The sequence below is a fragment of the Mchenga conophoros genome, linkage group LG13 (genome assembly GCF_057382185.1).
Source record: "Mchenga conophoros isolate Kocher_MC1m ecotype Shallow Benthic linkage group LG13, M_conophoros_male_GT1.1, whole genome shotgun sequence".
NCBI lineage: Eukaryota > Metazoa > Chordata > Actinopteri > Cichliformes > Cichlidae > Mchenga > Mchenga conophoros.
Window position 1 is genome coordinate 12938958 of NC_140538.1, and position 14121 is coordinate 12953078.

At 40.4% G+C, this 14121-nt stretch overlaps 1 protein-coding gene across 1 annotated transcript in view; it reads left to right on the top strand.

The window, feature by feature from the left end:
- Positions 1-14121, top strand: part of bicc1a (BicC family RNA binding protein 1a) — a 56974-nt gene that overhangs the window by 17759 nt on the left and 25094 nt on the right. The window contains exons 3-6 of the mRNA XM_085296517.1: positions 7502-7571; positions 11105-11184; positions 12227-12385; positions 13672-13725. Coding sequence (XP_085152643.1) covers positions 7502-7571; positions 11105-11184; positions 12227-12385; positions 13672-13725 — 363 coding nt within the window. The remainder of the gene's footprint in view (positions 1-7501; positions 7572-11104; positions 11185-12226; positions 12386-13671; positions 13726-14121) is intronic.

The following is a 14121-nucleotide window of genomic DNA, read 5'->3' on the forward strand; positions in this document are numbered from 1 at the left end:
TAACAGTGATCTGTCCAGAGTGTACCCAGCTCTCGACCTATGGTAGCTGGGATAGGCTACAGCGACCCTGACAAGGATAAGCAGAAGAGAATGGCTATATGGATGTTAAATCTACACAGTGGCTACATTCTAACCACAAACCCGTAGGAAACTCTACACCATAACCTATGATGCAACTGTAAACTCCCTGGAAAATTAACTAGATTGGGCGTTGACACAGCCCACAATTATTGTCACTGCTGCTTTTTGTCCTGCAGTTTTTGATTATCAGTGAGAGAGTAATAATCATAGCCTCAATATAAGGACTCACAGATGTCAGCTAATTCCTGGAGGGAGATTGCCCAAACTATTGGAATGACACAGAAAAACGTGAGGGACACATGTGTTTGCTTCCAAAAAAATGAAAGACCACAACAAAGACTGGGGACACTAACATATAACGAGCAACTTAGCAAAGAACCAATTTTAAATTGCATCTTCGGGCATTTTGTTACTAGCAGCCTCTCACAAAAACATGTAAATTGTTCCCACTTCTTCAGCTGAATTTATGAAAAATGCTAAAGATAAGGTGATTCCCAACAAGCAATCATCCACAAACTTGGCATATCTCTGCACTGTATTGTTAATTAAAGATGAGGGAACTGGACAAGTGAAGGACAATGATACATGATACAGGACCTGATGGATGCATGTGGACCTTCAGTAGATAAATCTAATATTTGTTGAAGCCCTATCAGAAATGTCTCAACAAATGGGTGGTTGTCAAAAAGGAAGAGAAATGGTGATAAAGCTGCTACATACCACGTTATCTTAGAACATTACAGAAGCAGTGTAGGATTATCCTGATAGCGATTGGGGGGGGAAGGCAGCCAACATCCAAAAAAGAGCTTTGAACGTCCTTTAATAAGCCCAGAAAACTTTTTGTTAAGACTCTTTGCATAAATTATTAGAAAGCTTACCTAAACCAAAGGCGATCATACCCAATATTGACTTTAAAGCTGATTGATTTACTCTTTGTCCCCCTCATATTAAGAATTATGTAAAATGATATTAAAAGTAATTAAAATAAAACAAAATTCTATTGATCAACAATTCACAATACTAAAACTTCAGCTTACGGCTTAAATTTATAGATTTTCCACAACCTGTCTGCATGCATATGTCACAAGAGAAAAGACTGTGCAGATGCTGACTAAGATCACAACATTGTGTCGGGCAGAGCTATGTTTCAACTCATGTTTTGGGAGTAAAAATTGTCTGTCATCAGACCCTAAAACAAGAGTCATTGCGACAAAGCATTTATAGCTTTTTATTTTTCTAAAAAAAAAAAATGTTGGGTTATGTCTTTTCCGTCTGTGCTTCAGTTCTAAAAGCAGCAGATCAACAGTCTTGCATGTAGAGATCTGATGTCCCTAAGGTCTTGGCAGAGTGGTGCCTTTGGCTTTGAAGTGAATGCAACTTTTCCAAAGGGGTATTTTAGCAACTTGAAGTGCAAGACTGAGTAGACCTGTATAAGTTCAAGCATTAAATTACACAATGACGTTTTATGTAAGCAAGTTGGAAAGAAAAAAAAAATTAACCGAGACTCTGACTGTATTAAAACGTACTTTGCAAAGTTAACACCTGAAGCATCATCTGCAGATACAGAGGTTGCACTTCTCAGTTATTAGACACATTGCATGAAATGAATAACGAGGCTTCTGCAACACATTGTATCATTACTGTGTGTTATAGTCAGCTGTTGTTAAAAAAAAAAAAAAAACACCAAATGCTGTACATAACTATGATTAATGGAGTGGTATGTCGATTTGTGCAGCATTTGAGTCGGTATATAAAAGAAACTGTCTCAAACGTAATCGAGATTGGTCATTGCATACAGTCTAATCACACTGACAACAGTTGACCCAAATTGTAAGATCTGACATGAAAATTCAAAGTGTATATTGAAGTATATTGTGGTTTCCTTAATTTATCTCAAGTGGATTGATTTTTGTTTAAAACTCAGCTTCCTCATTATATTAAATCTCCCTCTATACTATGTTAATGGGCTGTAATGAAATAAATGATGGACAGCGGTCTGCTTTAGCATTCCTCCTTTGTCTATTTTCCGTATTTGGTTTTGGAGGTTAGGAATCAGAGTTAAATGTCAAAGAAGGAGGCAATTTAACTGTCCCTGAAGCAGTTTTCAAAAACCAAGTAATGCAAACCAGGCGCCTTAAGATTTCCCTCGTCGGAATTTTAACAAGGACTCTCGATATAATGCACTCTAGTTCTTCCTTCACTTCTTTTGGCTTGGATAGAACGGCAGTGTTTAGGATATGCAGTCTAGATGTCTACCTCAAAGCAGGTCTGGCAAAATACGCCTGGTGGTGTATTGACTTTGCCAGCCATGACTTTAAAAGTCCTTGACTTGAATATTGTCACAGCTTGTTCAAAGAAACAGTGGTTACTAGAGGTTAAATTGACAATTAAAAATTAGTATGCAGCTGTTTGAGTTGGCAGTCTGGTAAGAAGCAGTAAAGTGCTAAAGTCATGTTTTTATTGTAGAATTTCCATTTGGACAGCTCTGTATAGTTTCCCCTCTGATAGCGTGATCACCATACATGCCCAATTTGAGTTGGGAAAATAAACACACGGTGTAACTGTGGATTGTTGAAAGAAAATGGATGAGGTGTGTGAAATACCTTGAAGTTGATGAAAATGGAAACTCTTAGTTGGACCGCTTCCTGCCCTTCCAACACACCCATGAACCACACACACTCAGTGGGACTAATAAGGCACATACGAAGAAAGTCTCTCTCACACATAAGAAAGCATATAGTCATTTTTGACGCACACATTCTTACACTTTGGGTGTTGGGAATTAGATTTTGTAGTTGCCTCAGCAGTTGAGATTTTTAGAGTTCAGTCTCTGGCAAGAGCAGCACAAAATGATCCACCCCCGCACTTTCTTCCCAAGCCTGCCTGCTGCAGTTGATCAAACCCTCTTACTCACTGTCTGCTGGACTTCCTTTGAGCTCAGAGCAACTTTTTGTCATAGAGTCCAAAACAGTCCACCCTCTTCATGTTGTCAGTAAAATAGTAGAGAAGATGGCAGACAATGTTGGACAACAGGAGGGTGCGCCAGCTGTGAAGTTAGCCATGTGAAGTTCCCTGCAGCTCCTGTGAGGGAATCTTACCAGCTATGTCCCTTTTCTCTTTTCAGCCTGTTTTTGGCATCACTCACTCATGTTTTTCCCCTCTCGCACGTCTCTTTCTGCCTCTTCCCTGCTGTTGTTCCAATGTTATTAGGTCTTTGCACTCTATTAATCCATTAATGTTTCCTTGTTATCATTCTGGTGTAAGCAGGGGATTTCTCTCCAAATAATATACTTGATTGTTTAACAGAAAGCGTGCGTCAGTGAACAGTTTATCATATTGTTATGCAGTAAAAACTTTTACGCTGTAAACTGTTGGAAGTGTTGCATCACTCTAAGCTCTATGGAGAGGTGTGTAGAGGTTTAGTCGTGGGGCAACAAAAGACGATAACGCCACGCACCACAGAAGAGCTTTGAGTGGATTTGAGTCAAGAGAAGCCTTTTGAACCTCTATCCAGTTCCTCCCCAGTCCTGCTTCTGTCTCCATCCCAGAGGTTGTGGTTCTCTAAATAATGCCAAGCAGGATATTTAAGTGCCAGTGTTCTCTACATCTGATGCCAGATGTAATTCATTTCATTTACACTGACGCATTTTGTATTCCGCTGCGCTGACAAGGAAAAAACCTGAAAAATTAAGACTGTCAGGGTGAAATATTTGGTTGGCATACGTCTGTGAGACGTTGAAATAACTAGGTCAGTATGAGTGGCATCAAAACATACATAAACAAATGTTTGTGTTCAGTCAAGCAGTTTGAATTATCATGCGTCATCCATTAAAGTGTGTGTGTGTCTGCGTGTGTATGTGTTGCCCAGAGGAGTTACGGTGCTGCAACTTAGCACTCTGTTAACATGAACTCAGCTATGACTGTTGAGCCTCACGGGAACGGTTCAGTCAGTGCTGTCATCTTCGAGCTCTGCTGTTTTCTCAGTCTCGTAACTCTGACACCTCCCCCCAGAAACCCTCTGTCATCCCCGCAAACACACACACAATCGCACATATTCCAGCTGAATCAACAGCTGCACCATTGCAGCGAGATCCAGGAAACATGCCTCTACACTGTCGACTGCTGCTGTGCAATACATACTAACGCAGTCACGTGTTTTAAATGGATGTGCCATCTTTGAGGACATTTACTTAATGATATCCTGTGTTATGTTACGCACACATCTGCACGCACAGCTGCAAACCACTAAGAGCTGATCATGTCAAGGTCGTGCCATGAAATGTTGTTGGAGCCACAGTCATTTTTGTATTGATTTCAGAAAGGCTAGGGTGGCAGAATAGAGTGGCTGGAATGGTAAATATATAGGTTACTTAAATTTGTGCAAATATCTTCACCCATTTGAGAGGCATTTGCTAGCCCCTTCATAAATAAACACCATCCACCCTTTAAAATGGTGTGTGGTCTGCCAGAAATCAGTCCCATCTGCAGGACCCTGCCAAGAACAGCAACGCTGGACAGGAAACAGTTTTCTCTGAACAAAGCCCTTTTTACAGAAAAAGTTAGGGTATAAGCCATAATGTCTTTTGTTTTTTTTAAATCGTAAGCCTTCTACTTTGCTTATTTTCTGTGCTCCATTGTAGTTTCTGTGTAGCTTTAAGAGAGTGAAAAGTACATTTCCATTTACAGTGTCATTTTACTCGCTATCAGTCATCTGGCTTTAGTTCCACCATTGCCACTGCAGTTTCTGTTACCTCTGGGAGCTTGCTGCAGTCTTATGTTTCTTTCATATGTGCTTTTAAATTAAAGGCCTTCATGACAAATCCAGACATGCGTGTCATTGCCACAGGAGAGTGATTTGTAAGAGCAGAAGTTACAAAAAAAACTTTTAAAATTAAAGGAAAAAGTTAAGGGAGAATTTGTCTTTATCGCCGGGAACAGAATGTCCTTTAATGCTGCTTGTGATGCATCCAGCTGGTGTGAGCATGTGATTCAGACTGCGAAGAAAAGTTTGCATTCAGCTACAGGGGTGTTTGTGATTTATTGTCCTTTCTCACATATACCAGACGTCAGTGGGTGGGTGTCATGTTGTAGATTAGCTGCTTGTGCCCGAGGCTAGTTTGAAACTCACTAACATAAAACTTGTCAGATTTTAGTTTCAGGCTTGACTTACAATCTGTGTAAAACCATTTTGAGTGAATACATGGATAATGTTGTTGCAGCACTTGTAAAAAATCCTGCATCAAAGAGGAATGGGGAGGTCTCCAGTAAGACAGTAATGGGTGATCATTAGCAGCACGCTAAAGGCCGGATCTGTTTCCAGCTTAGTCCCTTTAATGATACCAGAATAAATTCCTTACAGAAATAGTTGAGCAAGATTATCTGAGAAGAATTTGCCTTTATTTTCATTGCACAACATGTACATTTCACTCAGTAGACACTGCAAGTAATCGCAGAACCACGAGACGGATAAATCACAAGGAGGACTGAAAGCTTAATTTTTTTACCCTTAGATGATGATAATTCTAAAAAGATATGCAACTTGGGTCAAGAGTTTAAGAGGGAGGGAAGAATATAACAATACATCAGTAAGTTTTTATTGAGTTTGTTTTGTTTTTCTGGAGGAATGCAGACACTTGTGAGAGGAAATTTACTTACCTTTAAAAGGAGCCTATAAAATAAACCCATAGATGCCATTGCTTAATAAAAGTTAAAATTCTGACTTCAGGGTACTAGGTTTTTACATTTTTATGTGTGAAGGTGTAGGAAATCAGTGAGGCCTGAAAGGGGCCGTCAACCCTCATCAGCTTAGAATATACAGCTCAGCTGTAGCGTAAAGTGAAACGCACATCAGGCCTGTGGAAGCTGGCTCTGTTTTACAGGTGTGTGTGACTGGCTGTGGATAAGCTGTCAAACTATGTTGTTGATGATTTCAAGAAAAACCCTTCAACATGTAGAAAAGCAGACAGGAGTTTATGAGCTTCCCTTTCTGATTTGTGCCTCAGTTAGCAATACAAGCTGTACTTTTGTCTTTTTAAAAAAAAAAAAAAGAACTGGCAGATATAATTTAATAATCTTTGAGGGGACAATGAAAGCTGTGAATAGTTGTAGCAGTACTAATAAGCCTAACATCTAATTTGACTAGGGAGCACTGATGGATCTTAATGCACCCTTTCTCCCATTTGAATTACAATATGTGGCTTATGGCTTAATGCACTGGACCACTAAGGAATATTAAGTGGCAGCCCCTGCTCATGTAATGTGTTGAAGCGGGCCTCTGGTGCTTGATCACGTAGCTGAAAAAGGGAATTTCATATCTTCTCCATCCCGAAAACACAAACCCCTGGAAAGTATTAAAACAAACATAAGACCACAGGACATTTCTGAAAACAAGGATGGAGCACATTGAGGACAAAGCCATTAGGAGACACATCTGATTTTCTTTCTTTTTTTTTCTTTTTTTCCCCCTCCATTAATATCAAGTACTTCTCACGACTGGCAGTTCAAAAGGCAGCCGTTATAGATTTGTAGGCAGGAGGCCAAGCAAGGTAACTTCCTCCTGGTGGAGAAAAAAAATAGGAGTGAATGCTGGCAGCCTCTTGACAGCTCATTGTACTTTCTTTTGCTACCTGCTGTCCCCCCTTGTCCAGTGATAGATAGATAGATAGATAGATAGATAGATAGAGATATATAGATAGATATAGATAGATAGATAGATAGATATATATCGATCATCATACATTGATATTGCCTATTTTCCACGCTTGCTGCCAAAACAGCCTTCATCCATTGATGCATGGATATAATCAGGGACTTTTGAGGGTATCCTAGTGCTGTCTGCCACCACAACATTAGCAGAGGATTTTTATGCTTTATTGGCATGTTCCTAAGGAGTTTCTATGGAGTCGTAGGATGCATTAGCCTGCTTTGTCTATTTGTCTGCTAGGTGCATGTCAAAGTAGCATTCATTTGAATGCCATGACCAAAGGATTGCTAGGCATGTTATGCATTGCAAAGCTAAGTGACCTATAAGTTTAATCCTGTGTGTGTGTGTGTGTGTGTGTGTGTGGGTGTGGGTGTTGATCAGAATCTGAGCAGTTTTTAATTGAACGCAGTCACAACTCCTCGTGTTTTCAAAGTCACCCAAATTAGTGCTTGCTAATACAGCTGATCTAATTAAAATCTCCAAAAATCCACATAGTGTCTCACAGTGATCTATATAATAGTATAATTAGAAATAAATCTGAAAAACACATTTACAAACTTAGAAGTTTAGTTCAGTATGTTGCTGTAAAACTATTGTAATTACTGCCAAGACAGAAGTCTCAAAGTTCTAATTTAGTAGGTTTTTTTGTCTGCTAATACACAACCAGTACTGATATCTGTGAAAATCTAATGCCAGCTCTCCTTCATTCTGTTTCAGATCATGGATGAGACCCAAACGCAGATTGCCTGGCCTTCTAAACTGAAAATTGGAGCAAAGTCAAAAAAAGGTGAGGTTTCCCCGCTTTTTATACCAAACTCTTCCTATACTGTTGCTTGTGTGTAACTTACTTTTGGGGGGCTTAATGTTGAGCCTATAGGATGTATGGATATGACGAGCTCTATATGTTAACTTTGTTTTGGTTTTCCATCTGAAAAAACTAATAAAAAAAGGTTAATGGTTATGAGTCAGTTTGTTGTAACCAGAAAAATGTTCTTTGCAAACTCGGTGGGGTCGGATGGACAAAAAGGGGAGTATTTCAAGATTGCACTAGCATTGGTTATTAAAAATTTAATTGAAAAGATGAAAGCATTGCATGTTTTCTGTCCCTCGCAAGGCAGTAACCTCATCTTCATGGAGGAATTTTTTTCAGATTTTTGCTGCGGAGGTGGAGGGGTGGGAGTTGGTTGCCCACGCATTTATTGCCCAAGTTGTTCCAGTGCTCTGTTACCAATAAAACATTATCACGGTTATTTAAGGCTCTTCCGGGAGGGAGTGAGGCCAGGATTGAGGAGAGGGGAGGGTGAGGAGTTGGTGTAGCGATGCCCACTTTAGCAGTTCTCCTGAGGAAAACAATGCGCATCTTCAAGCCAGATGTGCAATCCAGTGACATTATGTAACTTCCTCACTCATTCTTTATGGATAAAAAGTTGATGCAAACACATCAGAATATTAAACACTTTTTCCTCTGGCTGTTTAATCAGCTGTAGGTTCTACGCAGTTCATTCGCACACAACTATCCATTCACCCCAAGTATTAGTTCATTCAGAAAACCTGCCTTTGACGGCACCTGGGAATGATGATGTGTACAAAAAAAATGTACGTTTTTGACGCATGATGTTAGATTTTCCCCCGGTGTTGCGTAAACCGAAAGCAGCAGAGGGTAAGAGTGTTATATAATCACTTGGTTATCTTATGCATTTTTTGGGGGGGGGGTTGAAACTGCCCATCTGCTTTAACCACCTGGATCCTGGAATTGAGGGAAGAGGAAGGGACAACACAGCAAAATAGAGTTCATTTCACTTACCACATCAGCCATTCTGTAAACTTCAGGAAACGAAGAAACACAGATTTTATCCACCTTTTATTGAACACAAAATTAGTCCAACACAAAACTCACCTGCTCTGCTCTTGACAGAAGATGACGGAGCAGATTATGTTCCGTTATTTTTATCTAAAATCACACTCTTTAATAGCATTAGCTTTCCTTGTTTCCCTGGAATTTTCATGTGCAGTCTGGAATTGATTACACTCGGTGGGATAGCAGCAGATGTGAGGGGATCTGTATGTTTTGTAACCTCTGCGTATGGCGAGCCGCACTTCATCAAAATGCCAGCTCTGCTGTTTCATTCATCACCTGCAACTAGCCATCTCTACCGCCTGCATAGGTGCGATAAGGCAAGTTGGTAGCCTCTGGGACAAGCCGTCATCAGCACCTAGCCTGCAGTTTATCATAATGAGGAGCCATATCGCTCATGCACAAGACACGTACGTGTAGCAATTTAAGGACACCGGAGTGGTCAGTGTTGGTTTATTGGCGTCTCAGAAAGTATCATTTTTTTGTGTTTTTTTTTCCATTACGGATAATTGTTTTAAAGCTACTTCCAGTTGCCAGTTGTGTTTCACTGTTTCCGCAGATGTTTTGAATGAGGAACGCTAAGTCAACAGGATTTTAATTCTCTTCATTTGTGTGGTATTTTCTAATGCAGTCCTTCGCTGGAAAAATGCTTCAGCTTTGCCAGGCCAGAGCTCTGGGTCAAAAGGTTTCTTCTCTGTCAAGTGGAACAATAAAAATCTGTGTGACTGAAAACATTCACCTTTCGCAGCTACAGGTCTACTCTTGTTTTTGTTTGTTTTCATAGGTGTTGTGCGTGCCAAATTAGGACTTAAGGTGTTTTGTTTTTTTTATATATATATTTTCAACAATCATTCATCAAATACAAAATGGGGGGGGTGGAGAAAAAGCACAGAGCACACACCACTTCAAAAATGCGGGGGTGTTCTGCATCACGACTGCGGCACTCATTTAGGCTGGCTAATGTTTGCCAGATGTGCTGTGCAGGTTGGAGTGGGGACACTGAAAGGGCCATACTCCCTCTAACGGTTACAGGAGGAAGTTGAGTGATTTCTGTTGTTCACGACAGCAGAATGATGGGAAAATTCCCTGGAACAGTGCTGAGGCTGTGATAGATCTCTGACCACTCTTTGTGCTTGTTTTTTTTTTTTTTTTTTTTTCTCTGTTTTGTTTTCCTGTCTGACTTCAGCTTTTTTTTTTTGTGAGTTCTTAACCCGCAAACAATCTGTGAGCTGTTGTTCCTCCCTCCTGTGATACAGCATCTTTTGGAGTCTTGAGGTTGTCCGACCCTTTTGGCGCTCTCAACAAGATCTGTGCTTGTTTGTTGATGCATATCAAACTAATAACATTTGCTTCCTTTGTAAATACAAAAAAGAAACTACCCTGACTGTTTTCTTTTCTATGCTTCTCATATCTGACCCATGCAGGACTTTTCACTCCTAAGCTCCTTGGAAGACTAAACACACTAGTACGAGTTTCTCTAAGGTCCCGGTGACTTTGTAACAATAAATCTGCTTCAACAAGTCCTGTCTGAGGACTACGCTGTACATCTGTGATCCTGTGTTTGTGTGTGCATGGTTAGGAGTGTTCCTGGAAGGGGGCTTTGTGGACTTCCTGCTGCTCGGTACAGTTAACACGTGGGCGATGGACCGTGGACGTGTAGTACATGAATGTGTGCACGTGAACACACACGCACATATTTGTGTTTTTGCGTTTGCATTCTCCAGGGGTCCTGCATGCAGCAGTGCCAGATGTATTCTTACCCAATGCTGCGCAGACAAAACCATTAGCTGTGAAAAGTTTAGCTATGCAGTGTTTGTGCTGAGAAGCTGAGGAGGCACAGTTTATTCACTGCTTGGATATTTCTTGCGCGATCCTTTTGTGGTTGCTGAGTGTATTTACTCAGAAATTTTAAATGCTTCAAAGTGGTGCGTTTATCACTAGTTTGCATTTGGGTAAACACTACTGGGTCTTGGAGTGACTGCTAATAAACACCAGAATACAGTCAGTGATCTTTAGCAGTATTTGAGAAAGAAGCTGAAGGAGGTTGACAGAATGAGGTTCAGAAAAGAGAAGGTGAGGGTGTCTGTCTTCTATTTAGGCAAAATTGCAGCTCAAGATTTGTTTTTTTTTTTGTTTTTAACAGCTCACAGTTTTTTGAGATTGCCTGAATGTAATTCCAGAGGTGCTCCTCTTCCCCAATCACCACATGGCATTTGCTTGCCAATAAAAATGAGACTCGGCAGATATAAAAGCAGTAATTACTGTCACACAGCTTTTGTCTGACGCACTGTAATTTGTTGACAAGTGGAGACTTTTTGTGTCATATTTGGATTGAACTTGTCGCATTCTGCCTCTGCTCATTGTCAGCACCAAGTCACGCACGCACATAGCATACTTCTACAGACGTTAAACACATGCCGTCCGCCTCGTTTTTAACGTCTGCCCGTCTCTTCTTTCCTTGCCAGATCCACACATCAAGGTGTGCGGGAAGAGGGAGAATGTAAGGGAAGCCAAAGACCGAATAATGTCTGTCCTCGATACAAAGGTAAAGAAAACACCTTCATCACAGTGATTAAAAAACGTCCTTTGTGTGTAAACGGGCAGCTCTCAGTCTTCTGTTTCCTGCTGAAGGTGTTTTTCACTCAGGTTTATTTCACCTGAACTCTCCCACTGACAGCAATCAACTTTCCACTAATCAATCCCAACACTCAAGTCTTGAGTTTCTCAGTTTTGCAGTGTGTGCATGCAGGCTCCGTTGCCATGACAGCAAAAGAATTCACATAGTTGGGTGACTGGGCTCTAGCACACCCTAGGGGCAAGAGGTCGCTTGTGCACTTTGTACAGCAACCCACACGGAAGAGCTGCACCCAACTGGCATTGTTTATAGCATTTTATATGGTTTTGTCACGAAAAGGCCTTTTTTCCCCCCCCCCCCTGGAATACACAGAATTATTTCAGAATTTTTATTTGCTTTATTCATTTTTTTTAATAAACAGCATATTTTGTTGCTTTGATTCTGTTCTAAATGAGTGCAGCATGTGAGTGTGTTTTTTAAAGAGTGGAAAATTGTAAAAGTAATGACTTTGTGACTGTTTAGATGGCGTAAAGGGGGACACATGTTCAACAGGCCTTTCAGTGAACCAGGATTTACAATCAGAGAAATAGCAGGGGAATCAGGGAATCTTGGACCTCTTTGTTGTTTAATATTGTAAGGTATTTACTTTACAGTGTCTTAAAATGCCTCGAATATTGCTGGTAATTGGCAATCTATAAATACAACTAAAAGAAATTAAAACATCACCAAAAAAGCGAGAGGTCTATTAGCTTGTTTGTTTTTTGTTGAACACACAGTTGTAGCTCGGGGAGACTATAAACTCCACAGTATGTACCAGATGGTTGCTTTACCCATGGGCCGGATGGGTGTATTTACTAGAAATATCTTCATTAGTTCAAAGCTGTAAATGCAGTTTTGTTTTGCTTTTTTCCTTTAGTTTATGTACAATGTTCTGTACTTTTCTCACCTCACTGATATTTTTCAAGGGTTATCAGTCATCTTCTCAACCACTATCACTCTTTCTTCTCATTAGAGTAACAGGGTGACTCTGAAGATGGATGTTTCCCACACAGAGCATTCACACGTTATTGGCAAAGGAGGCAACAACATCAAGAGGGTGATGGAGGAGACGGGGTGTCACATCCATTTCCCAGACTCTAACAGGAACAACCAGGCAGAGAAAAGCAACCAGGTTTGAACCTTTTCTTTAATGTCTTGGATCACTGCTTTGCATTCTGCTGCCCAGAGTGTTTCCTACCATCATCCCTTAAAAACAGATTTTCTTAGGTTTCAGGTTCTAAATAACTCTTTGATCTGTGTATGCAGCCCTCCAATCCATTTACTAGCTGTCACGGGGTCTCAGTCTGGACAGGTTGCAGAGAGTTGGTTCACTCGGGTGTTTTGATTGGCCAGCTCAGAGGAAGCTAGTATGTTTTGGCTGGCCTCACTAGAATAGCACTAGGATCCTGCTGTAATTACCATTAAAGTATAGTAAGAGGAGTTGAGGAGAGGTCCAAGCATTAGATATCTGCTCTACACCTGTGTATGAAAGAACTGACAAGTTCTTTATTTTCAAAGGTCTACTCACCTTACTCTTACGGTTTCTCTGTGGGCTTTGCATAAAACAGTTTGCACTTATTCCAGATGTAGATGGTTAAGCTACTCCCCTCAGAACTCTGTATTTTGTGCATTGCTCAATCCCCTCCAGTCTGATGATGCAAGTATGGGCTGATAAGCAGCAACACTCTCCTTTTAGGCCCTTTAAGCTGTGTCTGTTCTCCAGTATCAAAAGCTTTCAGTCTGCATCAGAGCCTTTGAGAGGGCAGGCATATTGACAGTACAGTTTTATTGATGAGCACATGGTACATTACTGTAAAACTCAATGAAGGGGCTACTTTTGATTCTCAGTAAAGCTGATGAGCTTCAGGATATTGTTGAATCACACTTAAGCAAAGCTTTTTTATGTTAAAATCTACAGTGCAAGTGTATATTTGAAGATTTTCTTCATGTAGCAGAGGTGAATTAGAGTGACCTGCTTTGTGTTGATTTAATTTTTTCTTTTGACAGCAACACTTAAACTTTATATTTGTTTTGGCACTGTAGCTGTGTACCGTGCTTAAGGTCTTTCATGGATAGCGCTGCTGAATCGTCTTTAGAGTGAGGAACGAGGATCAGAACAGAAAAAGCTAATGAGATCATTTATCACCCTTTTCATTAGTCTTTAAATTTAGTTAATCTGGCCTCTCTTTTTGGTGGTTATGCTTAAAAATTACTTGGTTAAATTTGCACGGTTGTTTTTACATTCACAGTGAATTGCATCATTGAGTCGAGCAGATTCATGACACGGTTCAAAACATTGCCTGCAAAGATGTCACAATTACATGAAACCGTATGCAAAGTACCTTAGTCTTGTATTTATCTTGGAGTGCGGGGGAACTGGATGACTGATTTACATCATTTACTTTTTATTATGAACAGGTGTCCATCGCAGGGCAGCCAGGCGGGGTGGAGGCAGCTCGAGTAAAAATAAGGGTAAGTTGGAATTCAGCCACGTTTGTCTTTGAGGGATACTCCACCCATAATTTTGAGTATCAAAGGCACATTCCCTGCAGACTGTTAAATTTGCACTTTTAACCTCCGTGGAGCAGACCGACTGTGCTCAGTTTACATTTCTGAAAGTTGCCGCTGATTTTAGTGCTGACCAATTTCTTTAAGAATAGATTTCAGTGTTATTTTGTAGTGCAGAGTTCAGCCAGATTGGACTGTTTTTAACAGAAAATCACAAGGCTGCCTAATCCATCCCACTTGACTATAGGATTGAGTTGTTGATTGGGAAATGTTGATTTCTCATGATGTAAAAAACAATGGTGAGAATGAAGGATTTTGCTCAGCCGTACTAAGTAACAGCAACTGCAAGTACGAGTGTGT